Source organism: Oncorhynchus masou, chromosome 1 (assembly GCF_036934945.1).
Source record: "Oncorhynchus masou masou isolate Uvic2021 chromosome 1, UVic_Omas_1.1, whole genome shotgun sequence".
NCBI classification, from domain to species: Eukaryota; Metazoa; Chordata; class Actinopteri; order Salmoniformes; family Salmonidae; genus Oncorhynchus; species Oncorhynchus masou.
The window spans coordinates 72,745,640-72,757,060 of NC_088212.1; the positions used below are offsets into that span (position 1 = coordinate 72,745,640).

At 44.8% G+C, this 11,421-nt stretch overlaps 1 protein-coding gene across 1 annotated transcript in view; it reads right to left on the reverse strand.

Moving 5' to 3' along the window:
- Positions 1-9,069, reverse strand: part of LOC135543452 (mucin-2-like) — a 32,333-nt gene extending 23,264 nt beyond the window's left edge. Inside the window, exons 1-17 of the mRNA XM_064970761.1 lie at positions 9,013-9,069; positions 8,659-8,920; positions 8,404-8,518; positions 7,850-7,940; positions 7,653-7,759; positions 7,309-7,522; positions 7,082-7,207; positions 6,728-6,845; positions 6,424-6,562; positions 6,118-6,228; positions 5,745-5,814; positions 5,484-5,621; positions 5,220-5,384; positions 5,019-5,113; positions 4,794-4,920; positions 4,341-4,593; positions 3,740-3,783 (exon numbers count right to left, since the gene is read on the reverse strand). Of these exons, the coding sequence (XP_064826833.1) occupies positions 3,740-3,783; positions 4,341-4,593; positions 4,794-4,920; positions 5,019-5,113; positions 5,220-5,384; positions 5,484-5,621; positions 5,745-5,814; positions 6,118-6,228; positions 6,424-6,562; positions 6,728-6,845; positions 7,082-7,207; positions 7,309-7,522; positions 7,653-7,759; positions 7,850-7,940; positions 8,404-8,518; positions 8,659-8,920; positions 9,013-9,040 (2,203 nt within the window). The 5' untranslated portion in view covers positions 9,041-9,069. The remainder of the gene's footprint in view (positions 1-3,739; positions 3,784-4,340; positions 4,594-4,793; positions 4,921-5,018; positions 5,114-5,219; positions 5,385-5,483; positions 5,622-5,744; positions 5,815-6,117; positions 6,229-6,423; positions 6,563-6,727; positions 6,846-7,081; positions 7,208-7,308; positions 7,523-7,652; positions 7,760-7,849; positions 7,941-8,403; positions 8,519-8,658; positions 8,921-9,012) is intronic.
- Between the last annotated feature and the right edge of the window lie 2,352 nt (positions 9,070-11,421).

The following is an 11,421-nucleotide window of genomic DNA, read 5'->3' on the forward strand; positions in this document are numbered from 1 at the left end:
CTGAACCTCTAAGTGACCCCATGAGGGTTACTACATTGGATGGAAGCCCTTTGGGATCTGGACTTGTCACTCATGTCACTACCTCCTTGAGACTTTCAGTTTCACAACACCAGGAATTGATGAACTTTCATTTGATCTCCTGTTCCGAGTTCCCTCTCGTCCTTGGATACCCCTGGCTTCACAGCCATAACCCTCACATCGACTGGTCTGTGGGCACTATCAAGCAGTGGGGTCCTACGTGCCAAGCTACTTGTATTTTCCAGAATTCCCCGAGTTCTACTCCCGAGTCTTTAGAATCCATCGATCTGACCCGAGTTCCCGAGTGTTACCATGACCTCAAACTGGTGTTTAGCAAACAGAGGGCCACCATGCTACCACCCCATAGATCTTACGATTGCCCCATCGACCTGTTTCCGGGCACTTGCCCCCCAGGGGTCAGATCTTTTCCCTATCTCCACCCGAACGAGCTGCTATGGATACCTATATCAAGGACTCTCTGGAAGCAGGCCTCATGCGTCCATCCACCTCCCCGGCGGGAGCAGGGTTTTTCTTTGTGGCCAAGAAAGACGGTGGGTTACGTCCTTGCATCGACTACCGGGGACTCAATGACATAACCGTCCGTAACCGTTACCCGCTACCCCTTATGGCCACAGCCTTCGAGCTGCTCCAGGAAGCAGTTGTTTTCACTAAGCTTGACCTGCGGAACGCATACCATCTTGTGCGGATCAGACCTGGTGACGAGTGGAAGACCGCTTTCAACACGCCTACTGGTCACTATGAATACTTGGTGATGCCCTTCGGCCTGACCAACGCCCCAGCGGTGTTCCAAGCGCTCATAAACGATGTGCTTAGGGATATGCTTAACATATTTGTGTTCGTTTACTTGGATGACATCCTCATCTTTTCGAGCTCCCTTCAAGAACACACTAAGCATGTCAGACAAGTACTCAAACGCCTCCTGGACAGCCATCTGTACGTTAAGCCGGAAAAATGTGAATTCCATTCATCCCGAGTACAATTCCTGGGATTTGTAGTGGAACCCGGTCGAATCCAAATGGACCCTAGGAAGGTAGGGGCGGTAGCGGATTGGCCCACCCCCAAATCCGTTAAGGATGTTCAGCGTTTCCTGGGCTTCACAAACTTTTACCGCAAGTTCATCAAGAACTTCAGTTTGGTGGCAGCTCCTCTCTCAGCTTTAACCAAAGGTGGCAATGCAAGGTTTTCTTGGGGAAGAGAAGCTGAGACGGCCTTCCAAGGACTCAAGCAGCGCATCCTCTCTGCTCCCATCCTGATACTACCGACTACGGATGAACCATTTGTGGTGGAGGTAGACGCATCAGAGGTTGGTGTTGGAGCTGTCCTGTCTCAGAGGGGTGAAGACAAGAAGCTTCATCCGTGCGCTTTCTTCTCACACCGGCTTACCCCGACTGAGAGGAACTACGATGTGGGGATCGTGAACTCCTAGCGGTTAAGATGGCATTGAAGGAATGGAGACACTGGCTCGAGGGGGCTTCTCACCCGTTTCAAGTGCTTACGGACCACAAGAATCTGGAGTATATCCAGCAGGCGAAGCGATTGAACTCTAGACAAGCTAGATGGTCTCTTTTCTTCAATCGATTCCAGTTTATCCTCACCTATCGGCCCGGGTCGAAGAATCTCAAACCGGATGCCCTGTCCCGAGTCTACGCTCCTGCCATTCGAGATGACACGGACATGCCTGTCCTTCCTGCTGCTAAGATTGTGGCTCCGATCTCGTGGCAAGTTGAGGATACCGTGAGACGTGCTCAAGCTAGCGAACCGGACCCGAAAGGAGGTCCTGCCAATCGGTTGTTTGTCCCCAAGGCAGTGAGGACTCAGGTCCTTCTGTGGGGGCACTCCTCTCGCCTCACCTGTCATCCGGGCGTAGGTCGCACCTTGGAGTTCATCCAGCGTAAGTTCTGGTGGCCTACCATAAGAGAAGACGTTGCCACTTTCGTCAATGCCTGCCCCGTGTGCTGCCAGGGCAAATCTTCTCACCTCCGCCCTCAAGGACTCCTTCACCCTTTACCTGTTCCCCACAGACCCTGGTCCCATATATCATTGGACTTTATTACTGGACTTCCTCCATCCCATGGCAATACTACTATCCTAGTCATAATCGACAGGTTTTCAAAGGCGGCCAGGTTCGTCCCTCTGACTAAGTTACCTTCTGCCAAGGAAACGGCTGAGTTGGTAATTAATCATGTGTTCCGAGTCTTCGGCATTCCTCAAGATGTGGTTTCTGACAGAGGTCCCCAGTTCGCCTCAAGGTTTTGGAAGGCCTTCTGCCAACTCATGGGGGCTTCTGCCAGTCTATCTTCAGGGTACCATCCGGAGTCCAACGGCCAAACAGAGAGGATGAATCAAGAGCTGGAAACCACCCTCCGATGTATGACTCGTGACAACCCGTCGACATGGTCATCCTTTATTGTTTGGGCCGAATACGCGCACAACACCTTGCGCTCCTCCTCCACTGGTATGTCCCCGCACGAGTGTCAGTTTGGCTATGCTCCTCCATTGTTCCCGGACCAGGAGGCAGAAGTCAGAGTGCCTTCAGCCTTGAGATTCGTCAGACGCTGTCGGCTTATGTGGAGGAAGACCCGTCTTAATCTGATGCGTTCCTCACAGAGGTATCAACAACAAGCCAACAGACGTCGCCGTCCCGGGCCTACCCTGCGCCCCGGCCAGAGAGTCTGGCTCTCCACAAGAGACTTACCTCTACGGGTGGAGTCTCGCAAGCTGTCCCAAAAATACATCGGTCCCTTCAAGGTTGCCAGGAGAGTTAACCCAGTTTCTTATCGCCTACACTTACCCAGATCCCTTAAGATTAATCCCACATTTCATGTGTCTTTGTTAAAACCTGTTGTTTTTTCTCCCCTTGTCCCGGCAGACAGACCTCCCCCTCCGCCTCGTGTCATTGGAGGCCAGCCGGCTTATACCGTCCACCGGATACTGGATTCCCGCCGGGTGCAGCGGTCAGTATCTGGTGGACTGGGAAGGCTACGGTCCTGAGGAGCGCTCCTGGGTTCCTGCCAAAGACATCCTGGACCCTGACCTCATTCGTCAGTTCAGGGTCCTCCACCCTGAGAGAGCTGGTAGGAACGTCAGGAGCCGTTCCTAGGGGGGGGATTCTGTCAGGATTTGGCCAGGGTTGTTCCGTGTTTTTGTCAGTAGATGTCCCCATTGTGCTTTTTGTCCCTGTGTTTTTCCCTTGATCCCCATTATTGTTTGCACCTGTGTCTCGTTTCCCCTGATTGTATTTAAACCCTTTGTTTCCCTCAGTTCTGTGCTCTGTGTTTGTATGTTGGCACCCTGCCCTAGTGTTCTGTGTGCTCTTGTCGATTCCGGGTGAAGTTCTTGTAGTATTCTGTTTTTTGTTTTTGTTTAGTTTTAGTGAGTTTCTTTTTAGGTTTTTTTTGTGTTTTACCTACCACCTTTTGGATTTGCCATTTTTTATTTTAGGATTTTTTCTTTATTAAATACACCGTCTTAAGTACTGCTGTGTCTGCCTCATCTTCTGGGTTCTGCTGTCTATTCGTGGCTCAGTTGGTTAAGTGACTGTTTCTCACTCCGGAGACCCAGGTTCAAAACCGGGTCCTGACAATTTCAAATGTACCTGTTTTGTGAAGGATGCATGTAAAGGGTTAAATCATATTGAGCCATATATTTTATCAATAAATTAAATTCATAAATTGAAGGCAAAGATAAAACTTACTGGATGGTCTTGCTCCCCCAGTGCAACTCAGTGTCCCTTGTCTGCAAGTACTGTAAAATAGTTACAGTATTCATAGTTATAGTTCGTAAGATAATGAAATTAACAGCAAATATCATTATGACATACAGTTTTGAATATATCCATGAAGTTTCATTTGTACTTGTATTTATTTTGGTCTCCTATCTTTATATGTATCAAATCAAATGTATTGATATAGACATTATTACATCAGCTGATATACCAAAGTGCTGTACAGAAACCCAGCCTAAAACCCCAAACAGCAAGCAATGCAGGTGTAGAAGCACAGTGGCGAGGAAAGACTCCCTAGAAAGGCCAGAACCTAGGAAGAAACCTAGAGAGGAACCAGGTTCTGGGGGGTGGCCAGTCCTTATCTGGCTGTGCCGGGTGGAGATTATAACAGAACATGGCCAAGATGTTCCAAAGTTCATAAATGACCAGAATGGTCAAATAATAATAATCACAGTAGTTGTCGAGGGTGCAACAGGTCAGCACCTCAGGAGTAAATGTCAGTTGGCTTTTCATAGCCAAACATTGAGAGTATCTCTACCGCTCCTGTTGTCTTTATATGTATGAGGGAGGTGCTTACCAGGTGGCACCGTCTCTGCTGATAGTCTCTCCTGCAGGGACCACTGAGCCCTTGTCATAGCAGGGACAGTTGGTGGGGGCAACACACTGGCCAGCCTCGTCCATGTAGGTGCCCTCTGCACAGCCACAGCCGTCCACCGGAACAAACTTCACCTGGCAAGATTGGTCTGTCATGCTCAGTGAGCGGCAGGTGCGTCCACAGCTGGTCATGTTGTAGGTATAAACTGTTTGTCTGGGACAGGCGGCGAATTTATCTGAGAAAAGTCATTAGATATGAGTAGTATTAGCAAGATATTGATTTCCTTATATCTTTGTGCAGTTATTTCTTCAGGTTATTTGTACTTAGTAACTACTGTTGCTGTTTCAGTAAAATCATTCTATTCTAATCAATTTGCAGCACTCATTATAATGACACATTGCGAGAGGTCTCCATGGTGCCGTGCTGTCTACTCACTGCAGATAGTGTCTCTCCAGCCGCTGAGCTGGATACCCTCGGCAGCACAAGCGTGGACATAAGAGGAGACGGCAGCACACATGCTGTCCTCACTCTTCTCGCAGTTACAGCTGTCATACATGCAGTTCTGTTGGAAAAAGAGTCAACGTGTGTCAAGACTATAACCTCATCACATAAGAGTTGAATGATTTTAATTTGAGATAGTATCCTTCTTAACTAACTTACGGTTTTGTAGGTGTCTGGTCTTATTTCAGAATGGCAAGGGGAGAACACTCCTTTAGGATCTGATAACATGGAACACCAGTGCTGGGCGTATTTCTCTGTGAAAAAGACAATCATAATTACAACATAAGCATATAATATCTTATATAACTTTGTTATAATCATTCAACAAGTGATGAATCTGTAGGCTTAATAAATATGTACCATTTTCGATGCTCAAACTGCAGGGGTTTTCAAAGCTAGTCTTGACATCAGGGCAGCTGGCCATGGTCTTCCATGTGTTGGCAAAAGCTACAGCTGTGCCCTCCACCAATCCACTGATGACTCTGAACTCATCTGACTGAACGTCATTGTAGTTTCCGCAAAGGCCTGAGGAAAATAATTGAAGCCATATGATGCTATTAGATTTTTGTGAATAGAGATACCGAAGAAAAAGCTATGAAACTGATGGATGAATCTGAAGCATACCACAGGTTGTTCCTTTGTAGGATGAGATGGCAGTTATGTAGATCTGCATAACTGGTGAAAGCTGGATCTGAAGTTGAACTCCAAGAGTTGTCTGGATAACAATGTAGAATGAGGAGGGCTTGAAGATGGTCACTTCAGCTGCAATACATGAAAGAAATAGATGGACATCATTAAGGCTTCATCTAGTGAATATAAATTATATGGAGCTCATACACTGATCCACACTACAATTTAATTTGGCATTACAATGGATTGTCTCACCTGTATTGAGTGGGAGCTGAGAAAGAATCTGATTTACAAAAACACTTCCACATGACTGGACTCGGATCACCTGTGAATTAGATAAGATAATGGATTCTATAAAATTCTAATTGGTTCATATATGTTTATTGAATAATCCCCTCTAGACACAAACATTACCATGCATGAGCATTTTAAAAGATTGCAAACAGCCTGGCAATATTTGCCAGATCAGGGCAATTTTAAAGAAGGTTATTGTGTGTGTAGTCAAAAAGGTTTAGGGACATTTATTTGCAAGCCAGTATAATTATCTTCAAGAAGTGGTTTGGTTTCGAAATGAGTTGACAGGTCATTGTGTTATTTTCTCTGAAACATATTTGGGGAGTTGCCTTACGGTGGATCTGCTGGAGAGGGCTAGGGTAACAGCCCTCATACAGGTCTGAGTGTCAGTCAACCCACACTTCACAATGTCTCCCAGCACGGTGAATTCAGTTCCATTGCATTGCTGAAAGAAAACAAGCATGAGTTTGAAGGCAGAAATATGAAATGAGAGTGACTCGTTTGGACCCATTTCTATGTCAACATATGGCTTGAGGAAAAGCTATTTTACCTCACCTTTTCACCTTTGTTTGCACTGAAAACGTATCAAGAGTTTCTACTTGCTTCTATTGCTTTGCTATACTTCACCACATGGACTGACCTTGGTCAGAATGTAAGAGCAGTCCCCATGGAAGGTGTAGGCTTTCCCATCATAGGTGTTGATGTGGGATCCTCCCTCCACAGAGCAGGTCCCAGGACAGTCCTTGTCTGTACAGGCCCACTGACCACCAGCACAGGTGCTAAAGGGAACATTTACAGGCTCATCTCACAACTGCATTCACACAGTATTTCATAAATATTTACATGAATACAGTTTTAATAATCACACTGTGGAGTTTGGCATGATTCATGAAAATGAGGCATGGGATATGTGATGTTTAAATCAGATGATGTACTTGGCCTACCATTCTTTACAGTTGCTGGTGTAAGATTCTCCAGATTTGTATACTTGTCCATTGTGGACACAGTGGCATTCACTCAATGGAATACAGCCACTGTTGCTGACATCATCAAAAACAGTACCTATTTGGTGAGAGATCAGGCAGAATTCAGTAGATTTAAGTTATTCTAATGTGTTCTTTACACAGAGAACTTCCTTGACTCGAGAAAGTAACTGAGAGAAACATTCAATATTTACTTATTTCATTATCAAGGACTTTTGCACACATTGACGTAAAAGGCATAATGGGTAAAAGGTGTGGTGTTTTCATGATGTGCTTGAGGTTAACTTGTACGACAGAGTTGAACCTATGTGGTACCTAGGGGACAGAAGCAGCCGTCTGTACAGTGGTCTTCACACAACTGGCTGGCCTCTGGGTTGGAACAGGTGTCAACACAGGGGCTTCCACACTCCTGGTGCTCCATGTTGTAGGGGCATGTCTTATCTGAGAAAATAAACATTGTGATTAACAGTTTCCTTAAAATGTATTGTGAACATGATCATTTAGTGTTTGGTGGTCATGTTGGAGAGTATCTGCATACTTACAGCAGAACTGTTCAGTCCTCCATTGCTGGGGCTTCCCCCCTGCATGAACACACTGACGGGAGTACTCTGAGATGGTGTTGCACAGGCAGAAGGAGTTGGTGCTGTTATCACAGTGGCACAGGTCTGCCAGGCAGGTCTTGATGAAGGAGTCCATGTCCAAATAATTAGTGCAGCTACTGAAAGCTGCACTGGAGAACAGCTGCTGACAAAATTCCTACAAATAGAGACAAACCACAAAAGGTTACTATATAGAAAACATTTGTTGGATCACATGGAATAATTGCTATTTCTAACTTCTATTAACATTGTTTTGTATTCTTCTTCTGTGGTGTGAATTGTAATACCTCATCTCCACAACTCTCCTCAGAAGTTAGTGTAGGCTCCTCACAGACTTCCAGAGGACCATCCAGTTTCCAGAGGTTTCCATAGTCAGAGCTAGAGAGTTTCCCACCTGCAACAACACAGACATTGACAATTAGCTTTTCCACCTACAGTATGTAATGTAGTTACATTTCAATAGTTTGGTCAGATTTGTTTTTACCATTGATGATGAACTCGTTGTATGTTTGGACTTCATTGAAGTCACCACACAGCCCGCAGGTCTGGTTTCTGTACTTCTCGTTCATTTCAATCTGTAGAATGACCAGGCGCAAGGTGTTGAGAAAAATGTCATCCTGTTCAGCACCATTCACGTGTTCAGTCTGGGCTGTCCTCCATGTTTACAACCTATCTTTTCGTTAGTCTTATATTAGAGAGTGACAGAAAATGTAATTCAAATCTACAAATATTTGCAAACACTTCATCAAATAAACATTGGAACATTAGCCTGTATGTGTATAGGGTATACATATTCACATATCCTGTTAATTCATCCTCGTTCTTCAGGTAATTCTGCCTTTCAATGTTAATATTTTAGGAGGGGAATAGACAGTGCTTCAACCAACAAGGTGCAGCCAAAAATAGGTGTCTCTCACTCACGATCAACTGCTGATCATTGCCAATGATGACAATGTTACGCTTTTTATCAAAAGAAAAATGTAACATTATTAACTAATCAACCATTGAAGAGGAAAATTAGAAATGCAGGTATTTTACCATTAGGGAGTCATCCTTGTTCCAAACAGCAACCAGCCCCAGTTTGGCTACGACCTTCACATTGGATGTAGTCTTCACAATGCTGACTCCAGACAAGCTGAACGGCAGGGTCACCCTTCAGGAGGAAGATGATGTTTAAAGGTCATCCAATACATTATGATTATAAGTATTATTAAATTACAGAATGTAGCACATAAAATCCCCAAGAGAGGTGCTTGCAGAATGGCGAATCAGTCAAATGACAGGGAAACTCACGTCTGCCCATTGACCACAACACCACCCTTGGAAAGCTCTACCACTACACCATCCAGCTTCATGGTGATCTTGCTAATGGTGGGCTGGTTGTCCACCACCTGCCGCCTCATCTGGATGTTGAAAGCCTCATAGCTGCTCTTACACAGTGAGGTCACAACATGGTTGCAGGTGGAGGGGAGCTGGAAAAAGTCCCCGTCGAAGGTCTTGAAATGGTAGTTACCCCATGTGCTGCAGACCTGGTCATTGTGTGAGGCATTCACTCCTGAGGGACAAGGAATACAAATGTCAGTTCCATCTTAGCATATTGATGGATACCCAGTCATTTATTCGGTGTGCATTCGGTCAGAGATTTACCTGAAAGTGTGGGTATCGTTGTGATCATTGCCGGGATGATTGTTACACTTGTGGTGGGGCTCACTGAAAAAAAGCAATTCATGAGTATTTTACAATATTATATGAACATTCCGGATGGAATTCAATCATTGCAGATTTAGATTGTTGCACTGCGCTTTTAGAAGTGCATTTGCACAGCAGTATGTCCAGATGAAGGGACATTTGAGGAATGATGTGACTCATTCAATATTGACAGCGAACCTAAGGCTCCATTCAATCCGTATCGCCAAAGTTCAGTGCTATCGTGCAATTTAATTTTAAAGGGAATGTTCCTGCATTTGCGGAGTCTTCGTTGAACCACAGTACTTTGATGCTCTATGAATTGCATAGGTGTGGTCAAAGCCTTTGGACAGCTCAGCCCTGGCTGACAGGTCATCTGACAAATAAAACGAACCTGAAGCTTCCTTAATCAAGTGTCATCTGCTTTGTAAACTAAACACATTGAATTCCGATGACTGTTCAGTTCCTACTTTACATATTTAGGCATCAGATGTTTTCTGTCAGTATTATTTGAGTAATATCAGACATTTGACGTACATTACCACAACTGTTATTTTAAAGATATACACTTGAGTTTTGTCTGTATTCTGTTCTTGTTTTTGTTCCTGATCAAAAAATAATAATCTAAAGTACCAACACACACCCAGTGGGTGGAGTGCTTCATGTATTTATAACACTATAAACTATGCTGCAACCACTCATGATAACAATCACTAATGATACCGATTTCTAAAAGGTTATAGAATTTTCACCACAAATGTGTAACATTTTCAAATTTAGACAGAAACAATCTCATAAACAATCTCATGCACTGAGGCTAGGAAACACTGTCACCACCGATAAATACGCGATAATTGAGAATTTCAATAAGCATTTTTCTACAGCTGGCCATGCTTTCCACCTGGGTACCTCTACCCCGGTCAACAGCCCTGCACCCCTCAATGCAACTTGCCCAAGCCTCCATCATTTCTCCTTCACCTAAATCCAGATAGCTGATGTTTTGAAAGAGCTACAAAATCTGGACCCCTACAAATCAGCAGGGCAAGACAATATGGACCCTCTCTTCCTAAAATTATCAGCCAAATTGTTGCAATCCCTATTACCAACCTGTCTTTCGTATTGTCTGAGATCCCCAAAGATTGGAAAGCTGCCGCGGTCAACCTCCTCTTCAAAGGCACTCTATGGAGGTGTTACAGGGTTCAATCCTCGGGCTGACTCTTTTCTCTGTATACATCAATGATGTCGCTCTTGCTGCTGGTGATTCTCTGATCCACCTCTACGCAGACGACACCATTTGGTATACGTCTGGCCCTTCTTTGGACACTGTGTTAACTAACCTCCAGAGGAGCTTTTCAAACGATCGCAGCCCACACCTACCCACCCGTCCAGCAGAACTCTGGATGGTTCTGACTTAGAATATGTGGACAACTACAAATACCTTGGTGTCTGGTTAGACTGTAAACTCTCCTTCCAGACTCACATTAAGCATCTTCAATCCAAAATTCAATCTAGAATAGGTTTCCTATTTCGCAACAAAGCATCCTCATGCTGACAAACGTACCCTTGTAAAACTGACTATCCTACAGATCCTTGACTTCGGCGATGCCATTTACAAAATAGCCTCCAACACTCTCCTCAGCAAATTGGATGCAGACTATCACAGTGCCATCTATTTTGTCACCAAAGCACCATTTACTACCCACCACTGCGACCTTTATGCTCTCGTTGGCTGGCACTCGCTTCATATCCGTCACCAAACCCACTTGCTCCAGGTCATCTATAAGTCATTGCTAGGTAAAGTCCCGTCTTATCTCAGCTCACTGGTCACCATAGCAGCAAACACCCGCAGCACGTGCTCCAGCAGGCATATTTCACTGGTCACCCCCAAAGCCAATTCCTCCTTCGGCCGCCTTTCCCTCCAGTTCTCTGCTGCCAATGACTGGAACAAACTGCATAAATCACTGAAGCTGGAGACTCATATCTCCCTCACTAGCTTTAAGCACCAGCTGTCAGAGCAGCTCACAGATCACTGTGAGCACCTGTACATAGCCAATCTGTAAATAGCCCATCCAACTACCTCATCACCATATTGTTATTTATTTTATATATTTTGCTCCTTTGCACCCCAGTACCACTACTTACACACTCATCTTCTGCACATCTATCACCCCAGTGTTTAATTTGCCATACTGTAATAATTTCGCCACTATGGCCTATTTATTGCCTCACCCCCTTGTCGTACCTCATTTGCAAAAAACTGTATATAGACTTTCTCTATTGTATTATTGACTGTATGTTTGTTTTTTCCCTGTGTAACTCTGTGTTGTTGTTTGTGTTGCACTGCTTTGCTCTCTCTTGGCCAGGTCTCAG